Raw genomic sequence first — 23134 nt, 5'->3', positions numbered from 1 at the left:
AGTTTAACGCCAATCTGGTGCCTCAGGTGATGAGTTTTTTTGAGAAGCTGGGACCGACACAATATATTACCACTTTGGATCTAACAAAGGGTATTGCCGAATAATGATAGTTATTTTCCTACAAAGGCCTTGGATGCAAGCAGTCGACTTACAATCATTTGAAGAAACATTGTCGTTTTGTGGCTGTTTCTCTCCTGAGTCTTCTTGTAGAGGTGTTTTGTTCGCTCCCTGTGTCTTCTTTAGAGCCTAGTGGGGTTGACTAAGTGCTCATCCCATCCGTTCCTTACCTGAGGCCCAGTTCAGTGTCCACTAGGGCCAGGTATCCTGCTCAACACATAGATGCGGAACCTATCTAGGGTGGTCAGGGAAGTCAGGGGCCAGTGAAAGGTTTGCTCAGGGGTCATCATCTTCCCCTTTCCTTACAGTATCTTCCTTCCCTGTCACCATACGTGTAGTACTTCCCCCATACCTAGCATGGCAGCTGGGTTGTTGGTTTTTTTTTTTTTTTGGTTTTTTTTTTGTGAACAGTCAGAGATGGCTGGTCATATATCTCCACCCTAGTGTGTGGTCCAGCAGGTAAAAGCAAGGCCTCTGGAATCATTTCTGTGTCTAGAGGTAGCAATGCCTCCAGAGGTAGCTCTTGGTGCAAATAATGAACCCTGATTCTGAGTGTGCGGACCCTGCAGATGTATGGACTGATTATGGTTTGTTTTCTTTATGCCGAAAAGGCTGCTCATTTTTACTTTTATCTGGTGCGGTTTATGAAGCCTTTTACTCAACCTGCTGACCATTTTAATAGAAAAGTATTCCTCTGGCTACCTCATGAAGCAGCGAAGTGAGTTGATCTACCACAGTATATTTATGTAAAAACAAACAAAAAAAAAAAAGTAAACCTATTTGGTATTGCCACATCTGGAACAACCTGACCTATAAAACGATCACACTATTTAACCCCTTCAGTCATCACCGGTAAAAAAAAAAAACCCAAAAACTTGCATGCAACTATACTTTTTAATAAAACCACCAAACAAAAAGTGGAATAAAACACACTCAAAAAGGCTAATGTAATTAAAAATGGTATCTCTGGAAATGTATTTTCCAAACAGCTCCATTAGCAGAACTGTAAAATAGTTCGAGATTTCAGAATATGCAAAACATTTTTCTATAAAAATAGTTTTATTGTGCAAAACGTGAAACAATATTCCGTATTTTTCGTTTTATAAGACACACCGGAGTGGAGTTGGAGTCTCTGAGTCGGAGTTCATTTTGGTGGAGTCTGAGTCAGAATAAAATGGACCGACTCCTAAAATATTTAATAAATTGGGTACAATGCAGAATGTGCTGAATATTTTCATAGGCATTTGGGAAAGTTATGAAGTGTCCTATAAATGTCTGTTCTATTCCTGATCTAAGGCTATATTCACACACAGCGTTTTTGCTGCGTTTTTTGAGGATACGTTTTTTAGCTGCAAAAGCAGATCAGCTTTTTAAAAAAACCGCATCACCCGAAAGTTTTTTGAGCTCATAGATAATGTTTTCAATAGCAAAAGCAGATTAGAAAAATGCCACACAAATTGACTGCTCATTCTATGAGGATCCGTTTTTGAGCCCAAAATGGATCCTCACAAAATGATGTGTCAATGTCCTATCTTGAAATCCATTGACTTTGCTGGGATGCCAAGAGTCACTGCATTTCACTGCAAAAAAACGTATCCGCAAAAACGCTGTGTGTGAATGTATGTAGCCTGAGGATCTAGGCTTTGTGATAACTGAGAAGTCTGTGCTGCACTTGAGCACCAGTGAAGCTCCTCCTCTACAGGCAAGGGTAAAAAGTCCACTCAGAAAGAAGGAAGGCCGCACTCATCTCAGAATTGCTAGACTGAACAGGATAACAAGATTAAGGTCATTACTTCTTAAAGTATATTTAAAACTTTCAATAAACTGTGCATAAATCAATAGTCCAGTATACTGTTTGCTCTCTCTGTATGCTTGATGTTTGTTTTTTCTTTGAGCTCATGTACTTTGGGAGGATAGCGTCTATACAATATACATACAATATGCAGGGAAAATACAGCAACAGGATTAATGAGGACTTATATGAGGACTAGATTAGGTATAGAAGGCCAAACATCAAGTTATTAGCTCTGTTATCAGTTTCTTTGTTCCTGGAGTATGATGCACAACAAACCTGCTCCCTCCCTCCTCCCCTCTTCATAGACTGAAGCAATCTGATGTGAAACATTGAGTGAGCTGTACTTAAGAAAAGCCTGAGATTGGAAATTCAAAGTAAAGCTATCTCATGACCTATTTTACACACTTTATATTTGTCATCTGTACTATTGATTTATGCAAAGTCTGTTTTATTTCTATCTAAAATTATACAGTGGAGAAAATAAGTATTTGACACATTCGATTCCCACCTACAACGAATGGAGAGGTCTGAAATTTTCATCATAGGTACACTTCAACTGAGAGAAACAGAATCTACAGGAAACGTCTGACCTCTGTAATTGCAAGGTTTCTGTACCAAATATTAAGTTCTGTTTTTCTATTGTATCAAATACGGATTTTTTTTCATGCAATAAAATGCAAATTATTTAAATCAATGTGATTTTTCTGTATTTTTTTTTTTTTTTTTTTTTTTTTAATTCTGCCTCACAAGTGAAGTGTACAATTACAGACCTCTCCATTCTTTGTAGGTGGGAAAACTTGCAAAATTGCCAGTGTATCAAATACTTATTTTCCCCTCTGTACATGGTTCCCTGTTCTTGTTGGAATTATAATATGTTATTTTTTTTATAGGACAAAATTATTTTGTGAGTAAATTTATATGATTACAAAATGTCTAAGAAGCTGCCTTTGCAGTCAGCTGTATTTGAGCATTTCCCAGACTCAAGATTAAAGGGGTTATCCGGCTTATTTTGAGTTTTTTTTTTTTTTTTTTTTTCATTATTTCCCTATTGGGCTACATTGGGGCAGGTAAGTAGATAGAGACCACTTACCTGCCCTGCTGTTGACCACTCTGAGCCAGGGGAGAGGGGCTATGTGACCGCTCCTGCCGCGATTTTGCTGCTTCCGGTCATTTCATGTCAACATGGGCAGGGCCATGTTGACATGCAAATGTGGAAACAGCATGTCGCCGCCCTGCTGGGCGGGTACTGTGCGTGGAGTCCCCGCCCCCTTCCCTGCACCCTCCCACACATTCCCCCGAACCCCGTACTCTGCCCACAACCTCCCCCTGCACTGCAGTGGGACCCATGACCTGGGGGCGGGGCCTGGCGGCGGCTGCCGTGGTGTCAGCGCCAGCACCGGGGCCCTGCTCAGGATCACACATTCAAATATACCGGCATCACAAATCACAGATGCCGGTACATTTGAAAGCGCTGATGAGAAGGAGCACAGCGCTGCTTCTCATCACTGTCCCGCTGTCTGTGCTCTCTTCAGCACAGCGGTGACGTCACTACTGTGCTGATATGTCCAGAGCACAGACAGCGTGCGAACGTGCAGGAGTGGCAGGGACCGAGGACGGGTGAGTATGTACTCCCTACATGTGTTCCCTATGGGGGTAGGGGAGGCGGTGCAGAGCGCCATGTGTGTGTGTGTGTGTGTGTGTGTGTGTGTGTGTGTGGTGCCCGGTGTGTGTGTGCGGTGCAGAGCCCGGTGTGTGTGTGTGCGGTGCAGAGCCCGGTGTGTGTGTGCGGTGCAGAGCCCGGTGTGTGTGTGTGCGGTGCAGAGCCCGGTGTGTGTGTGTGCGGTGCAGAGCCCGGTGTGTGTGTGTGCGGTGCAGAGCCCGGTGTGTGTGTGTGCGGTGCAGAGCCCGGTGTGTGTGTGTGCTGTGCAGAGCCCGGTGTGTGTGTGTGCTGTGCAGAGCCCGGTGTGTGTGTGTGCTGTGCAGAGCCCGGTGTGTGCTGTGCAGAGCCCGATATGTGTGTGCTGTGCAGAGCCCGATGTGTGTGCTGTGCAGAGCCCGATGTGTGTGTGTGTGTGTGTGTGCGGTGCAGAGCCCAGTGTGTGTGTGTGTGTGTGTGTGTGTGTGTGCGCGGTGCAGAGCCCAGTGTGTGTGTGTGCGCGGTGCAGAGCCCAGTGTGTGTGTGTGTGCGGTGCAGAGCCCAGTGTGTGTGTGCGGTGCAGAGCCCGGTGTGTGTGTGCGGTGCAGAGCCCGGTGTGTGTGCGGTGCAGAGCCCGGTGTGTGTGTGTGCTGTGCAGAGCTTGGTGTGTGTGTGTGTGCTGTGCAGAGCCCGATGTGTGTGTGTGTGTGTGTGTGTGCTGTGCAGAGCGCCGTGTGTGTGGTGCCCGATGTGTGTGTGTGTGCGGTGCAGAGCCCGGTGTGTGTGTGTGCGGTGCAGAGCCCGGTGTGTGTGTGTGCGGTGCAGAGCCCGGTGTGTGTGTGCGGTGCAGAGCCCGGTGTGTGTGTGTGCTGTGCAGAGCCCGGTGTGTGTGTGTGCTGTGCAGAGCCCGGTGTGTGTGTGTGCTGTGCAGAGCCCGATGTGTGTGTGTGTGTGCTGTGCAGAGCCCGATGTGTGTGTGTGTGTGTGTGTGTGTGTGCTGTGCAGAGCCCGATGTGTGTGTGTGCGGTGCAGAGCCCGATGTGTGTGTGTGTGTGTGTGCGCGCGGTGCAGAGCCCAGTGTGTGTGTGTGTGTGCTGTGCAGAGCCCAGTGTGTGTGTGTGCGGTGCAGAGCCCGATGTGTGTGTGTGTGTGTGTGTGTGCTGTGCAGAGCCCAGTGTGTGTGTGCTGTGCAGAGCCCAGTGTGTGTGTGCTGTGCAGAGCCCGGTGTGTGTGTGCTGTGCAGAGCCCGGTGTGTGTGTGCGGTGCAGAGCCCGGTGTGTGTGTGTGCGGTGCAGAGCCCGGTGTGTGTGTGTGCGGTGCAGAGCCCGGTGTGTGTGTGCGGTGCAGAGCCCGGTGTGTGTGTGTGCGGTGCAGAGCCCGGTGTGTGTGTGTGTGCTGTGCAGAGCCCGGTGTGTGTGTGTGTGTGCTGTGCAGAGCCCGATGTGTGTGTGTGTGTGTGTGTGCTGTGCAGAGCCCGATGTGTGTGTGTGTGTGTGTGTGTGTGTGTGTGTGTGTGCTGTGCAGAGCCCGGTGTGTGTGTGTGTGCTGTGCAGAGCCCGGTGTGTGTGTGTGTGTGCTGTGCAGAGCCCGGTGTGTGTGTGTGTGTGCTGTGCAGAGCCCGGTGTGTGTGTGTGTGTGTGTGCTGTGCTGTGTAGAGCCCGATGTGTGTGTGTGTGTGTGTGCTGTGCAGAGCCCGATGTGTGTGTGCTGTGCAGAGCCCGATGTGTGTGTGCGCGGTGCAGAGCCCGATGTGTGTTTGTGTGTGTGTGTGCGCGCGCGGTGCAGAGCCCGATGTGTGTGTGTGTGCTGTGCAGAGCCCGGTGTGTGTGTGTGTGTGCTGTGCAGAGCCCGGTGTGTGTGTGTGTGTGTGTGCTGTGCTGTGTAGAGCCCGATGTGTGTGTGTGTGTGCTGTGCAGAGCCCGATGTGTGTGTGCTGTGCAGAGCCCGATGTGTGTGTGCGCGGTGCAGAGCCCGATGTGTGTTTGTGTGTGTGTGTGCGCGCGCGGTGCAGAGCCCGATGTGTGTGTGCGTGCGTGGTGCAGAGCCCGATGTGTGTGTGTGCGCGGTGCAGAGCCCGATGTGTGTGTGTGTGTGTGTGTGTGCGGTGCAGAGCCTGGTGTGTGTGTGTGTGTGTGTGTGTGCGGTGCAGAGCCTGGTGTGTGTGTGTGTGTGGTGCAGAGCCCGATGTGTGTGTGTGTGTGTGTGCGCGGTGCAGAGCCCGATGTGTGTGTGTGGTGCAGAGCCCGGTGTGTGTGTGTGCTGTGCAGAGCCCGGTGTGTGTGTGTGCGGTGCAAAGCCCGATGTGTGTGTGCTCGGTGCAGAGCCCGATGTGTGTGTGTGTGTGTGTGTGTGTGTGTGTGTGTGTGTGCGCGCGGTGCAGAGCCCGATGTGTGTTTGTGTGTGTGTGTGCGCGCGCGGTGCAGAGCCCGATGTGTGTGTGCGTGCGTGGTGCAGAGCCCGATGTGTGTGTGTGCGCGGTGCAGAGCCCGATGTGTGTGTGTGTGTGTGTGTGCGGTGCAGAGCCTGGTGTGTGTGTGTGTGCGGTGCAGAGCCCGATGTGTGTGTGTGTGTGTGTGTGTGCGCGGTGCAGAGCCCGATGTGTGTGTGTGGTGCAGAGCCCGGTGTGTGTGTGTGCTGTGCAGAGCCCGGTGTGTGTGTGTGCGGTGCAAAGCCCGATGTGTGTGTGCTCGGTGCAGAGCCCGATGTGTGTGTGTGTGTGTGTGTGTGTGTGTGTGTGTGTGTGCGCGCGGTGCAGAGCCCGATGTGTGTGTGTGTGTGTGTGTGTGTGCGGTGCAGAGCCCGGTGTGTGTGTGTGCTGTGCAGAGCCCGATGTGTGTGTGTGTGTGTGTGTGTGTGTGGTGCAAAGCCCGATGTGTGTGTGTGTGTGTGTGCGGTGCAAAGCCCGATGTGTGTGTGTGCGGTGCAAAGCCCGATGTGTGTGTGCGCGGTGCAGAGCCCGATGTGTGTGTGTGTGTGCGTGCGGTGCAGAGCCCGGTGTGTGTGTGTGTGTGTGTGTGTGGTGCAGAGCCCGATGTGTCTGTGTGCGCGGTGCAGAGCCCGATGTGTGTGTGTGTGTGTGTGTGCGCGGTGCAGAGCCCGATGTGTGTGTGTGTGTGTGCGGTGCAGAGCCCGGTGTGTGTGTGTGCTGTGCAGAGCCCGATGTGTGTGTGTGTGTGTGTGTGTGTGCTGTGCAGAGCGCCGTGTGTGTGTGTGTGTGTGTGGTGCAAAGCCTGATGTGTGTGTGCGCGGTGCAGAGCCCGATGTGTGTGTGTGTGTGTGTGTGTGTGTGTGTGTGTGCGCGCGGTGCAGAGCCCGGTGTGTGTGTGTGTGTGGTGCAGAGCCCGGTGTGTCTGTGTGTGCGCGGTGCAGAGCCCGATGTGTGTGTGTGTGTGTGTGTGTGTGTGTGTGCGCGCGGTGCAGAGCCCGATGTGGGGCTGTTATTTGCAATGCTGTAGTGATAACAGGTCAGGTGCTGGGGCAGACTATACTGACAGGGACTGTGTGTGCAGGGGGCAGGCAGGGGGCAAGGCTGGACACTGGGAAGGGGCTGGACACTGAGGTCGGGCGGTGCCAGCTCTGACTGGGAGGTTTAGCACAAGAAGTGATCAGTTTGCTAGAGCTGAATGTAAACAAGGAGCTGCAGAGAATAAAGGGATAATTCAAGAGGAACGAAAGAAAACAAAAAATAACAATGTAGGGGTGTTTTATATGACAATACAGCACAGATTAGCTTAAACTCAAAGACTTTTTGTTATGTCGGACAACCCCTTTAGAAATATTTTGTCAATGTATGACAAGTGACCCAGATGAAAATAAATGCTGTGATGCCAAAATCAGTGCATACTCGGGCAGTGATAAAAATGCTCCTATAAGAGCTTCCAAGCTAAAAAGAAACCAGTGCCCAGCACTTCCTGCCAGACGAAGGTGGAGGAAAGGGCATCTCAAACCTCATTAACAAGATATTTTGTAAGTGACAAAGTAAGGCTATGTGCGCACGCTGCATTTTTTTGACGCTGTGTTTTTGTGCGTTTTTGGCCGCTAAAAACACACAAAAACGCACACGCGTCGAAAAACGCGTCAACCGCATACGTTTTTACCGCGATTTGGTGCGTTTTTGGCTGTGTTTTGCTGCGTTTTTGATCTCTGCGTTTTGCCAATGCATTGCATGGGTGGAAAACGCAGAAGAACGCAGGAAAGAATTGACATGTCCCATTTTTTTTTTTTTAAGCTCAAAAACGCAGCTTAAAAAAAGTTTTGTGCGGACAGCAAAAATGAAAACTCATAGACTTTGCTGGGGAAGCAAAGTCATGCAGTTTTGAGGCCAAAAACGCACCCGAAAAATGCGCAAAAACGCTGCGATAAACGCACTGTGCGCACATAGCCTTACTGTAACAATGACAGCAGATATGTTTAAAAGACAGCTCATACAGCTTGTTGTGAAGGACGGTGTACCATTATCATTATTTGCACGACCAACTTTTACAGCTCTTAATGGAGAAATGGCCTGCAAACTTGGTGTTTCTCTGGAAAGAGAAAGTATTAGAAAATTACCAAAATGTCTCTCCAGTAAAGGAGACAAACTCTAGCACAGCGCCACCTATTGGAAGTAGCGATCCTAAAAGTCACAAGTGGATTTTTAACAATCCTTTGCAATATGACTCAGGATATATAAGCCAGATCAGAATCCCAATTAGAAAATTAGTGATTTGAAGCCCTTAAACAAAAAGATCTTAAAAAGACTCTCAAGTCGCTTCATGTTTCTTAAAATTGATGCCTGCTCACATCAGAGTGAACTATTTTGCCATCAATGTTCAATATGTTTGTGAAAACAAAGATTGTGACCAAGACATTGGTAGTAAAAAATACTAAGCTCATCACACCAGCCAGTTTCTCCAGGCCTTAGTGGAAAAAGTTCTGCAAGATTACAAACTCAAAGAACAGGTTCTTGCTATTGTAACGGACAATGCCTCAAACATAAGTACAATTAAACTGATGAATTAGAGTAATGAACAACAGCTAGAAGAAAATTTTAGGATTCAGTATGTTTTTGAAATGGAAGGCCACAGTGCTGTTCATGTAACTGAAGAACAAACGGATATTACCACAGAAGAATAGCAAAATGATACTTTAGAATTTAGATGATCTTGTTGAAGCTGCTTCAAAACACTTTCATATTTATCACATGCCCTGTGTTGTGCACATGCTGCAGCTGGCAATAAGAGAGTATGCAAGAGGGACATGCTGGAAAATTGAAGAAATTGGTTATTGCTGCCAGAACCCCTAAAATTGATTCCATCTTGAAGAGACGTGCTGGGAAAGGGGCAATTTTCGATCAAGCCACTCGGTGGGGCAGTACTTGTTTAATGATTGAGCGATTGCTTGAACTGAAACGGTTTTATAGATATGGCGAACCCTCAGGTAACGCTAAATGAAGGTCAATGGACACAGGTGGCTGAATTGAAGGAATTGCTTAATCACCTATTTACCGTGACTAAAAAATTACAAGCTGAGGATTTAACTCCTGCCATTTTCATAAGGGAGTGGAAGAACTTGCTATTTTGCCTGTCCCAAAGAGGAGGCTTAATCGCAGATGGCATTTCTGCTTATGAAACTGAGACACAGCTATTGTAATTTTAATAAAATTCTTCTGGCAGCTGTTTGTGGACCCAAGTCATCGTATACTGCTTGATGATCAACAGCTTACTAAAGGAAAAGAAGCTCTGACTGAGGTAGCAGTTAGGATGAGTGGCCTACAGGACTGCCAGGCGCAAGAGGACTTTGGTCCTGACAGTGCTACTGCTGCCATATCTTCATCCTCATCGGATGAGGAATTTAACTTTTGATAAGTATTTGGATGACCTAAAGCAGGGAAAGCATTTCACTACGTCTCCTATAGCAAGCAGATTGACCATATTTCATAAAAAATTTTCATTTGCTCTCAAAGAAATTGAAAAATTCAACCATTCATCAAAACTGACTGTGCATGAGGCAATTCCTTTATACCCGGAAATTGTTAGAGATGTTGCCCATGTGGTTACGGCTTTGCCTCCAACCCCAAGTTAGTGTAGAGAGGTTGTTTTCTAGCCTTAAAATTATTAGGTCACATTTGAGATCCTCTATAAAGGAGGATCTGATAGAATTGCCTCTGTTCTAAAAAAAAAAAAAAAAAAAAAAAAAAAAGTCATAGACTGCACAAATGTTATTTAGCATGCTTTTGTTGAAAACTGTTTATTGCCACTTACATTGTTTATTACATAGTTATAATACACTATATAATATAGATTACATTATATATATATATATATATATATATATATATATATATATATATTTACAATTTATTAGTTTTTTGTGTTCTAAAGTTGTATTCCAATAAATATATTTTATGTTCTATCTAAATATCTTCATTATTGTATTATCAAAATGATTAAATGTCTGATGTTCACATTGTACTACAATACATTTTCACTGAAATATAAGCAATACAGTGTGTGCAGAATTATTAGGCAAGTTGTATTTTAGAGGATTATTTTTTTTATTATTCATCAACCCAAAAGACTCAAGAATATCAAAGCTTAACTATTACTGTGCAGAATTATTAGGCAACTTAATAAAAACCAAATATATATTCCCATCTCACTTGTTTATTTTCACCAAGTAAACCAATATAACTGCACAAAACTTAGAAATAAACATTAAAAAAACACAAGTATGCAAAATTTGGTTCATGAAAATTTTCAAATCCATTGATTGATCCTTGTTTTCTTATGCCCTTATTTAAAAAAAAACAAAACAAAAAAAACCCACTTCTATTTTTAACCATGTATGAATTTTACACAAAACATTTGTGAAATTGCATACAAGCGAGATGAACAAGGAAATTCTTTATTGTATCCAAAATGTACACTTAGATTTTATGTTTTTAATATAAAACAAATGCATAAAAATGAATATAAATTTATTGAACTTTCATTTTGCAGCTCTAATTGGGAATTCTTGCTCCTTTTCCTTTTCCCTTCAAAGCTTCCCTTTTCTCCTTCTATAAGGCGCATCCAGCAGTAGTCCCCAATCATGTTCACGGTCCATCTACCGTGGCATCGGCGTTCCATCTCCTTGATATCCTGATATCTTTTTTTCTTTGCTAACAGCACCAAGGTTTTCAGGAAAGTAGTCCATATGGGAATGTAAAAAAAAAAATGTAACATCAAACTCACCCGACAACCCAAAGGCTTTGAAATGTTTCAACATGTTCTCCACAAGGTACTTCTTGATCTTTGTTGTTACCTAGAAATAGCTTTACGACTCCTAAGCCCTTTTCTCAATAACTATCATTTTTGTTATCATTTTTGTTTCGGACACGTCGTCTTTCATGAGTTACTGAATATCCGGACTCTCGAAAATGCGTTCCTTCAGTTTTGCCTTGAACAGTCCCTGAAACTTGGTGCACAAGTACTTAAAGGGAATCTGTCACTACTTTGACCTTTTTTAAACTATTCATATGGGTATACAAATTATAGAATGCTGAAAAGTCCAACCTGTGTGTCTCATATGATGCTTTGTTGTGGAAATATCATCTTTTAACACTTTATGTAAATGAGCTCTTCCGGGCTATGCTTCGTGGAAGTTAACTCCACCTCCAGAACTTATTTTAGAGGTGTTACCAGTGTGAGACAAGTAACTGACACAGAATTGGGGAAAAGAAATTTGACTTCTTGCCAACACATTTTTTTGCAGCTCACTCAGCTCTGCATCATTGCAACATTAGATAAATTCTATCCACTTTGAATTAATCAGAAGTAGTGTAAATTACACCCATCTCTGAAAAAAGCAATTCAAAGCATACATTAAATATCCAGAGAACAAGGAGTTAATGCTTCCAAAATTGATTAAGCAATTACCACACACAAAAAGTGCAAAGTGTAATCTGAGATCTATCTCTACGTACAATCATGAATAGCAAACTATGTGTTCAATATTGAGCAAACACTGGCCGGTTTTGAGGACTGATCCTATTTTGTCTAAAAACTTACCTACAGTCCCCTTAATGACCTCTAGATGGTCCAGGAATATTAAGGATTTCCTAATAAAAAGCCATTAGGCTTCAAAGCCACTTAATCCTTTTTGCAGCAGAGGACCAATTTTGGGATGCCTACCTTGCGGACACTGTTTTGCCTGCTCCAATGTCCTCCGCTGTGACTCCTTCACCGGCTCGGATGGTGCACGCCAATTTAAGATCAATCACAGGATATCATGTAGCACCTCGAACATCATTTATTATGCCACATGTGGCTGCTCATTTACACACGTGGTCAAAATTATTGGTACCCCTTTTTTAATGAAAGGAAAAACCCACAATGGTCACAGAAATAACTTGAATCTGAGAAAAGTAATAATAAAAATCTATGAAAATGAACAAATGAAAGTCAGACATTGCTTTTCTGCTTCCACAGAATTTAAAAAAAAAAAAAATACAACACATGAAATAGGCCTGTGCAGAAATGATGGATCCCTCCTGAACTTAATATTTGGTTGCACAACTTTTTGAGGCAATCGCTGCAATCAAATGATACCTGTAACTGTCAATGAGACTTCTGCACCTCTTGACAGGTATTTTAGCCATTCCTCAAGAGCAAACTGCTCCAGTTGTCTCGTGTTTGAAGGTTGCCTTTTCCAGAGGGCATGTTTCAGCTCTTTCCAAAGATGCTCAATAGGATTTAGGTCAGGGCTCATAGAAGGCCACTTCAGAATAGTCCAATGTTTCCTCTTAGCCATTCTTGGGTGTTTTTAGGTGTGTTTTTAGGTCATTATGTTGCAAGACCCATGACCTGCGACTGAGACCAAGCTTTCTGACAATGGACAGCACATTTCTCTTTAGATAGTCTTGACAATTTATTGTACCCTGCACAGGTTCAACACACCCTGTGCCAGATGCAGCAAAGCAGTCCCAGAACATAACAGCATAAGCTTCATTTTTCCTTCTGGGAACATAGAGCTGATGTGCCTTGCCAAAAAGTTCCGTTTTGTCTCATCTGTCCATAGAACATTCTCCCAAAAGCTTTGTGGCTTGTTAACATGTAGTTTGGCAAATTCCACTCTGGCTTTTCACTGATTTATATATTTTTCTTTTTAATTCCCCCCCCCCCCCCAACAATGGTGTTTTCATTGAAGTCCACTTTGGCTCCAACAACGACAGATGGTGCGATCTGACACTGATGTTCCTTGATTTTGAAGTTTACCTTTAATCTCTTTAGAAGATTTTTCTAGGCTCTTCTGTTACCATTCGTATTATTCGTCTTTGATTTGTCATCAATTTTTTCCTCCTGTGGCCACATCCAGGGAGGTTGGCTACAGGTCCATGGATCTTAAAATTTCTGAATGATATGTGCAACTATAGTCACAGGAACATCAAGCTGCTTGGAGATGGTCTTATAACCTTTACCTTTTAACATGCTTGTGTATAATTTTCTTTCTAATCTCCTGAGACAAAACTTTCCTTTGCTTTCTCTGGTCCATGTTGAGTGTGGTACACATAATGTCACCAAACAGCACAGTGAGTAGCCCTATATACAGGCCCACTGACTGACTGATTTCAAGATTGTAGACACCTATGATGCCAATTAGTGGACACACCTTGATTTAACATGTCCCTTTTGTCATATTATTTTCAGGGGTATCATCATTTCTGTCCATTCCTGTTTCATGAGTTTATTTTTTTTTAATTCTGTGAAAGCATGGTTGAAAAGCAATAGAGATTGTGGCAGGCTCCGTTTTAGTTCTCCTCCTCTGCAGGGCTGGATACGAATTGCTGTAGGCAACTGCTGCAGAGCTGCCTACACCAATCAGTGATCTGACCCTAATAGGTGAGCAAATACACTGAAGGGGAACACAACCCCCATTATCAGCATTCAGAATATACTGAATCACTGGGTGTATTCTGAAGGATGGTGGGGGTTGTAGTCATTTTTAGTATAAACACTTGAGGGAGGGACTTATGTAGCGGCTAAAGTGTAGTAAATGTGACTACAACCCCCTTCTTTTTTCAGAATACACCCATGTATGATATACAGTACATGGGTATATTCTTAAGGATAAGGGGGCTGGTAGTCCCAGATCCCCATAACAGAGCGTCATCCACAGACTACCCATCATCCCACAAGCTTCTCCTCATGTTATTCACAAACATGGTTCAAGTTACTTACAATGCTGCTGTTGAGTCTCTATTGTTAAAATAATGTTTTAACAATTTTATTAAAATGTTTTAGTGCACTATTTGGCTCAAAATATATATTTTAAAATGTTCCTCCTCTAAAAACTATACCGTATTGTTCGCTTTATAAGACGCGCTTTTGTTCCCCCAAATTTTGGGGGAAAGTAGGGGGTGCGTCTTATAAACCGAACATACGTGTATGTATATATAGTGTATGTATATATAATATAAATATATATATATATATATATATATATATATATATATATATATATATATATATATATATATATATATATATATATATATATATATATATATATATATATATATATATATATATTGTGTGTATGTATATACTTCACGGTCCGCTCTGGAGCGGTGCTGGGGGCAGGTGAAAGCTGCGGCGGCAGCGTTAGATCTCCTGCTCCCGCTCATATAATATGCACAGCCGCTGTCAATCAGCGTGGTGCTGAGACCACATCGTGCTGATGGGCTGGGGGCAGCGGCGCATATTATATCTGCCTGGGCTCCCTTTGATTGCACATGACACCCCCCCGTGTTAGATATGGCCCCCATACTGCTGCCCCTAGTAAAATAAAAAAAGCTTTACTTACCTCCAGCGCTGATCTCCCAGTCCCCTGCTGCTGCTGTCTGTGATAAAGCACGCAGAGATGATATCACTTTGCTGTGCCGATCACATGACCGGCAGCAAGAACCAGGAAGTGGAGGAGGCCGGTGCTCAATACCACGGAGGAAGACACAGGGATTACAGCGCTGAGAAGGTAAGGAAAGTGTTTTATTTTATGGGCAGCAGTATGGGGGGCATATCTAACACAGGGGAGATGTGCCATCTATAGTGGCCATGGGCAGCAGTATGGGGGCCATATCAAACACAGGGGAGGTGTGCCATCTATAGGGGCCATGGGCAGCACAAGGGGACGTGTCCCAGCACAAGCGGGCTATATTCAATATAAGGGGGGCATATCCAGATTAAGGGGGGCTATTTTTATGATGGAGGGCTATGAGGGACATATGCCCTATATGATTTGTTAGACACTGGCATTATAAGATGGACCCCATTTAACATTACAAAAAAAATCTTTTCCTTCACCAAATTTGGGGGTGTGTCTTATAATAAGGTGCGTCTTAAAAAGCGAAAAATACGGTATATATAGATAGAATATATTGGCCATACAGCTCGTGAATTCCAAATTAGGGTGAGGGACATTGGCGTGGCCAGGATAGTGGACGATGTCTCACTAAAGACCCTGCCACCTCACTTTAAAATCCATTATGGATTTTAATCAAGAGGCCCTGATGTTTAGGGGCATTGTTGTAATACATTGTGGTATTCGGGGTGATTTATGTCAAAACAATGCTAGCCCAACAGGAGGCTAAGTGGTTTGTGACACTGGACACCATTACCCTGAAAAGATTAAATGACAGTTCAGTTTGAGTTTTTCCCCCCACCTTTTTTTTTTTTTTTTTTGTTTTGCAGAGAAAACTTTTTATGTAAAGAGTCTTTTGTTAAAGTTTTCTGCATATTTTTTTGTTCTCTGCATGTACTTTACCTATCAGAACCTGATCTCTTCTTTTTAATAACATGAGTATATTTATGCCACTGTTATCTTATATCTATCTTGCCTAAGTGGTTCACCCGTATTTATTACTGGCCACAGCGATATGTTGAGAAACAAGGTTTTTCTCAAATACCTTGTGTTGCCAATAGTGCCTGTGAGCGGCGCTACTGTAGTTCACTCTTCCCCCATCGCCTGACCCCCGGGCTCCGTGACATCGGGTATCCAGTGATGTCAAGTAAAGTTCCTGATCACCTGACATCATCGAGGCCAGCCCCAGTCTCTGTGAGTGACTGGGCTGTGGGTGGAGTTTCAACGCTCATCACAGCCCAGCATCCTTCCTGCTCACTCCTCCTTCTCTGCAGAGCGTGTAAGCCGGAGGGATGCTGGGCTGTGATGAGCGGTGAAACTCCATCCACAGCCCAGTCACTCATGGAGACTGGGGCTGACCGCGGTGATGTCAGGTCAACAGGAAGTTGACGTCACGGAGCCCGGGGGTCAGGCGATGGGGAAGGGCGGTCCACAGTAGCAGGTATTTGAGAGAAACATTGAACCTCCACACCAGTAACGAGCAAACCCTGGTATTTCCATTGACACATGACGGACTTGGTTTTTTTGTTTTTTGTTTTTTTCGGGAGAAAATATTTTCAGCTATAACAACTTTTTGATCGCGTTGTATTATGCTTTTTTTGTTGGTGGTATGCTGAAGGATGGTGTTTGCCACATTTTATCTGGTCTTCACTGATAGGGTAAATATGTTTTGATTTGTGATATATAATATTTTATATATATATATATTTAATATGTATCCCATATTTTCCGTCGTATATGACGACTTTTTAACCCCTGAAAATCTTCTCAAAAGTCATGGGTCGTCTTATATGCCGGGTGTCATCATGGCTTTACACACAAGAAAAGATATTCTCACTTCTCCTCCGTGTCCGTGGTGCCTCCAGCTGTTTGTTGCAGTCCGCAGGCACACAGACCCCTCCGTGATAGGTGATGGCTTCCAGTGTACGGAGCAGCTGCTGCAGGATGTTGTCATGCCTTTACTATGGTTGAATGCTTTACGGCGCTACCAAACCATTCAACTGCAGTAAAGCGCTGACCGTAGCGGTGGCCCTGTGCATTGGACGCGTTTACTGCAGTTGAATGCTTTGTAGTGCCGTATAGCATTCAACTGTAGTAAAGCCATGACGACATCCTGCAGAGGCCGCTCTGTTCACACTATCATGGAGGGGTCTGTGTGCGGACTGCAAGAAGCAGCTGGAGGTAGCGCGGACACTGAGGAGAGGTGAGAATATCTTTTATTGTGTGTAAACAACTGCATGATAGGGGTCAGACGGGAACCAGCAGGAGGGCATTATTAAACAATGGAGACATTACTGCACGAGACATTACAGCAGGCCACATTACTGTACAATGGGGACATTACAGCAGGAGTGCATTCTTAAACAATGAGCTCATTACTGTACTGGACATTAGGGTACCTTCACACTTAGCGATGCAGCAGCGATCCGACCAGCGATCTGACCTGGTCAGGATCGCTGCTGCATCGCTACATGGTCGCTGGTGAGCTGTCAAACAGGCAGATCTCACCAGCGACCAGTGAACAGCCCCCAGCCAGCAGCGACGTGCAAGCGACGCTGCGCTTGCACGGAGCCGCCGTCTGGAAGCTGCGGAGACTGGTAACTAAGGTAAACATCGGGTATGGTTACCCGATGTTTACATTAGTTACCAGCGCACACCGCTTAGCTGTGTGTGCAGGGAGCAGGGAGCCGCGCACACTGAGCGCTGGCTCCTTGCTCTCCTAGCTACAGTACACATCGGGTTAATTAACCCGATGTGTACAGCAGCTACATGTGCAGAGAGCAGGGAGCCGCGCACACTGCTTAGCGCTGGCTCCTTGCTCTCCTAGCTGCTGTACACATCGGGTTAATTAACCCGATGTGTACAGCAGCTACATGTGCAGAGAGCCGGAGCCGGCAGCACAGGCAGCGTGAGAGCTGCAGAGACTGGTAACTAAGGTAAATATCGGGTAACCACCTTGGTTACCCGATGTTTATCTTGGTTACAAGCTTACCTCAGCTGTCAGATGCCGGCTCCTGCTCCCTGCTCGCTTCATTTGTCGCTCTCTCGCTGTCACACACAGCGATCTGTATGTCACAGCGGGAGAGCGCCTTTGAAGAAAATGAACCAGGGCTGTGTGTAACGAGCAGCGATCTCGCAGCAGGGGCCAGATCGCTGCTCAGTGTCACACACAGCGAGATCGCTAATGAGGTCACTGCTGCGTCACAAAAAGCGTGACTCAGCAGCGATCTCGGCAGTGAGCTCGCTGTGTGTGAAGCACCCCTTACTCTGGTTGGCTTAGGGGTGCTTCACACACAGCGAGCTCGCTGCCGAGATTGCTGCTGAGTCACGCTTTTTGTGACGCAGCAGTGACCTCATTAGCGATCTCGCTGTGTGTGACACTGAGCAGCGATCTGGCCCCTGCTGCGAGATCGCTGCTCGTTACACACAGCCCTGGTTCGTTTTCTTCAAAGGCGCTCTCCCACTGTGACACACAGATCGCTGTGTGTGACAGCGAGGAGAGCGACAAATGAAGCGAGCAGGGAGCAGGAGCCGGTGTCTGACAGCTGAGGTAAGCTGTAACCAAGATAAACATCGGGTAACCAAGGTGGTTATCCGATATTTACCTTAGTTACCAGCCTCTGCAGCTCTCACGCTGCCTGTGCTGCCGGCTCCCTGCTCTCTGCACATGTAGCTGCATTACACATCGGGTTAATTAACCCGATGTGTACTGTAGCTAGGAGAGCAAGGAAGCAGTGTGCGCTGGTAACTAATGTAAACATCGGGTAACCATACCCGATGTTTACCTTAGTTACCAGTGTCCGCAGCTTCCAGACGCCGGCTCCGTGCAAGCGCAGCGTCGCTTGCACGTCGCTGCTGGCTGGGGGCTGGTCGCTGGTGAGATCTGCCTGTTTGACAGCTCACCAGCGACCATGTAGCGATGCAGCAGCGATCCTGACCAGGTCAGATCGCTGGTCGGATCGCTGCTGCATCGCTAAAGTGTGAAGGTACCCTTACACTCAAGTATATACAATATATTCCAAACTCCTATATTTTAACTGTAAAAGTTGGGGGTCGTCTTATACGCCCAGTCGTCTTATACGCCGGAAAATACTGTGTGTGTGTGTGTGTGTGTGTGTGTGTGTGTAATATATATATATATATATATATATATATATATATATATATATATATATATATATAATATATTGCCCACACAATTAATTCTAATTATAGATCTGATTGCTGGTACAATGTTTGCGATACATTATATCTGCCAGTGTTATGCGGTCAGAGAGCCTTTTAGACCAAGCCTGTCCTGATTTGTTAATGTAACCCTTTTTTGATGGAATGTGTGGGGTTATTGCCATATCTTGCCCTCTGGCCCCTTTTTTTTTTTTTTTTTTTTTTTATATTTTTTATGTTGCAATGTATACCAGCATGGCAGATACAAAATAAGACGTGATGACACCATATCATGAGGACTGTACGTCTGTCTCTATGTCAGGGGCAAGGCAAGTTGCCTCAAGTAAAATAAGAGTATACAAGTTAATTTAATTTAATTTCTTTTTTTTTTTCCTGTGTATTGTTGCACCTAGTTTTCAGGAGAATGTATAACCATAAGGGTTACAACCCAGCCCCTCCCTTCATCAAATCAAAGGTGTACTCCAGTATTAATCTGTTGTGCTCCTTAGCATGTATTGCAGGCTCTGACTGACTCCAGCTAACACAGTTCCTGTTTCCCTTTTCAGCTTCAGCCCGTTGGGGACCAGGAAGAAAAGACAAGTGACAAGATGGACTTAAAAAGCTTGAGTGACAGCGAGCTGAAGGAGCAGCTGAGGAAACATGGGGTCAACCCGGGACCCATCTTACGTACGCATATCATATTTTACACGAGTGAGGGAGCGTCAGAGCAATGCACATCCGGCCGTCTTTGTCTATAAGCAATGATTAATCAGCACAAGAGCAAAACATTCCCTGTAGATCAAAGAATATAGCCGAGCGTGTGTCTATCACATGCTTTGTGGCTTTCTAGCCCCCCCAGGTGCAATTGCCTTGGTTAGAAATGAAGCCTACTGCGGTGTATACTTATTATCTAGGTACTAACAAAGCTCTCAAAGAAAGACGCTGCACGCCTTGATGTGGTATTATGCAAGGAGTGAAATGCTTTGCAGGTTTATAAGGAATGATCCCAACATTTTCCGTCTATTTCTGTGAGGCGAGATTTTCTAGTGCATTACAGAGAACAAAAGTGCTGAATTTGCTTTGGTGATTGCATAATGCCGTATGTATCCGCCTCATCTCCTTGCCTTCTTTAGAGTGCAATGTTTTATGGGGAGAGAAATAAAACCAGATATCCAGGCGGGCACTGATCTGCTCCCAAATCAGCCAGAATAGCATTGTGGATTATGTGTGATCTAAGGGAGAAAACTGCTAATTGTGTTTTATGTAATTCATGGTTTGGGGCTTGTTTTTTGTTTTCATTATTTTGTCTAGCTACCACCAGGGGGATTTATGAAAGGAAGTTACAGCAATTACTTGAAGAGAAGCAGGTCAAAGAAAATGGAGGTGGACATGAGGACCAGTATTCAGATAGTGAAGATGAAGGTTGGTGCATAAAATGTTAGAGTATTGTGTGAATTTAGTACCGGTGGTTGGACCAGGACCCATCCCATGAATGAGCTCCCCCTTTAAATCCTTAACGACCTACGATGTGTGTATATATGTACATCATGTCACCTCCCTTCCTTTGATGTGGGCTCACGCTGTGAGCCTATGTTTTTCCCTGCACATGTCAGTTAATCTGATCAGCTGACATGTGCAGCTAACAACAGGTGCGGGTGGATTGGAGATCCACCCGTGCCTGATATCATCTTAGGTCGTGCTGTCAAACTCTGACAGCTCGATTTTAAAGCACTCTGTCATGTATCGCAATGTTTGCTGCCGCCATTGGTGGCACCGTGATGCGATCACGGGGCGCCAATGGGTTAGCATGGCAGCTCAGGGTCAGCTGATGATCCCAGTCACTGTCATGACTCTTCCTGTGAAGGCAGGCAGAGCAGCGGCACTCACAGGAGGTCAGCATGTCTGTTGATCAGTGTACTGCTGAAGAATTGCTCTGATCAGCAGAAACAATCGGACAGTGCAGACATAAAGTCCCACACGGAGACAAGTAAAATCAATAAAAATAAGTTTTAAAAATATGAAAAAAAAATTAACAAAACATCTTAAAGTTCAACTCTCCTCCCTTTTGCACCATTGAAAATAAAACCATAATAATAAAATACATTTGGTATCACTGAGTTCAGAAATGCCCGATCTATTAAAATATAAAATCAATTAATTTGATTGGTAAAGAGCGTAGCGAGAAAAAAATGAAATTGCCAGAATTATGTTGTTGTTTTTTTTTGGTCCTACCGCAAATCATTAAAATGCAATAACAGGCGATCAAAACATCACATCTACCCAAAAGATGGTATAATTAAAAACATCTCCACAAGACACCAAAAATAAGCCTCTACTTAGCCCCAGATCCCGAAAAGTGAGAACACTACAAGTCTTGGAAAATGGCAACAAAAGGGCTATATATAATTTATTTTTTTTTTTTCTACTTACCGTATTTTTCGGACCATAAGACGCACTTTTTGTCCCCCAAATGTTGGGGGAAAGTGGGGGGTGCGTCTTATGGTCTGAATATAGCGCCGGGAATGAGGGTGCTGTGGTGGTGCGGGTCATCAGGGGCACGAGCAGGCAGTAGCAGCGCCTGCCGTAACCACGTGAACCCGCTCATTTTATATGAACGCCCATCCTCCCGCCCTTCTCTCAGCGCTGAAGCATGCGCTGACAGGTGGGAGGGGTGATGGGCGAGGGATAAACAGCTGGCCCGCATGATCACCCCTGGCAACTACAGCCTGGAGTGATCATGTGCGGCTGTATTCACTGCCCCCCGCACATCATAATCAGCGCGGGGTGCAGTGAATCGGTACAGTCACCTGTCACTGTTTCCCCTGCATTACTGCGATCTCCTCCTAGCGGCCGCTGACAGCCGAGTGAAGCCGTCCCCGTTCCCCTGCAGCATTGCGATGTCCTCTTGTGCCAGCGGCGGCCGCTGAGTGGAGACTAGCGGTACGCACAGCGATGACGTCATCGCTGTGCGCATGTGTCCACATGCAGCCGCCGCTGGCACAGGAGGACATTGCAATGCTGCAGGGGAATGGGGACGGCTCCACTCAGCGGCGCTGCTGCTGACACAGACTGGAGGAGGAGCGGTGCTGCAGGGAGTGAGGTAAGGTGAGTATGAACGGTTTTTTTTTTATGTGCCATAGGATGCGGACCAGGATGGGGGTATATTATGAGCAGGATGGGGGTATATTATGAGCAGGATGGGGGTATATTATGAGCAGGATGGGGGTATATTATGAGCAGGATGGGGGGGTATATTATGAGCAGGATGGGGGGGTATATTATGAGCAGGGTGGGCGTATATGAGCAGGGTGGGGGTATATGAGCAGGATTGGGTATATAGCAGGATGGGGCCAGATGGCAGGATGGGTTACCGTATATAGCAGGATGGGGCCATATGCCAGGATGGGTTACCGTATATAGCAGGATGGGGCCATATGCCAGGATGGGTTACCGTATATAGCAGGATGGGGCCATATGCCAGGATGGGTTACCGTATATAGCAGAATGGGGCCATATGCCAGGATGGGGTATATAGCAGGATGAGGCACATATACTGTATATACAAGGCAGGAGGATCATTACCAGGATGGGGTACCTTTTGGTAGAGAATTTGGAGACATTACCCCCATAACCGTGTCAGCAGCAGATTCTCGCTCCATAACAGTGTGTCATTACTCCCATTTTTTGCTTAAAATTTTATTTTCCTGCTCTAAAACCAGGGTGCGTCTTATGGTCCGGTGCGTCTTATAGTCCGAAAAATACGGTAGATAAAAGTAAAGCTATACATGTTTGGTATCTATGACCTCATACTGACCTGGGGAATCAATTGCCAGGTCAGTTTTGCTATATAGTGAACATGATACATAAGGAAAAAAAACAAGACAGTCGTGCAATTGCCCCCTTTTTTTTTTTTAAATAAATAAATAAATAAATCTTTATTTCTTTGTCGCTCCATTGGGAGACCCAGACAATTGGGTGTATAGCTTCTGCCTCCGGAGGCCACACAAAGTATTACACTTAAAAGTGTAAACCCCTCCCCTCTGCCTATACACCCCCCCCGTGCATCACGGGCTCCTCAGTTTTTATGCTTTGTGTTGAAGGAGGCACACATGCACGCAAGCTCCACAATTTAGTCAGCAGCAGCTGCTGACTATATCGGATGGAAGAAAAGAGGGCCCATAACAGGGCCCCCGGCATGCTCCCTTCTCACCCCACTCTGGTCGGCGGTGCTGTTAAGGTTGAGGTACCCATTGCGGGTACAAAGGCTGGAGCCACATGCTGTTTTCCTTCCCCATCCCTTAGGGGCTCTGGGTGAAGTGGGATCCTAACCGGTCACCATGCACTGGGACCGTGCTCCCTCCGCAGCCCCTGGGGGAATCTGCTGGACAGGAGACCGGGTATCGTCAGGGACAGGCCCTGCTCCTCTGAGGTACTCTGTGTCCCCTTGGGGACGGCGCATAGAGCGCCTGCGTAACGGACGCTGCAGCACTTGCCGGGTGTTTTGCGTCGCCGGGACTACCGCGCCGACCGCGCTTGTTTGCCGG

General features: G+C 45.6%; 1 protein-coding gene and 1 long non-coding RNA gene across 9 annotated transcripts in view; one reads left to right on the top strand and one right to left on the bottom strand.

Moving 5' to 3' along the window:
- The window catches only part of LOC142289747 (uncharacterized), a 265036-nt gene that overhangs the window by 182590 nt on the left and 59312 nt on the right, over positions 1 to 23134 (bottom strand). The window lies entirely within an intron of this gene.
- The window catches only part of LEMD1 (LEM domain containing 1), a 199196-nt gene that overhangs the window by 148934 nt on the left and 27128 nt on the right, over positions 1 to 23134 (top strand). For all 7 annotated transcript variants that reach the window (XM_075333672.1, XM_075333671.1, XM_075333670.1 and 4 more), the window contains exons 2-3: positions 19157 to 19277; positions 19902 to 20012. In XM_075333672.1, coding sequence (XP_075189787.1) covers positions 19157 to 19277; positions 19902 to 20012 — 232 coding nt within the window. The remainder of the gene's footprint in view (positions 1 to 19156; positions 19278 to 19901; positions 20013 to 23134) is intronic.

This window comes from Anomaloglossus baeobatrachus, chromosome 2 (assembly GCF_048569485.1).
Source record: "Anomaloglossus baeobatrachus isolate aAnoBae1 chromosome 2, aAnoBae1.hap1, whole genome shotgun sequence".
NCBI classification, from domain to species: Eukaryota; Metazoa; Chordata; class Amphibia; order Anura; family Aromobatidae; genus Anomaloglossus; species Anomaloglossus baeobatrachus.
This window is presented reverse-complemented; position numbering and strand designations above follow the sequence as displayed.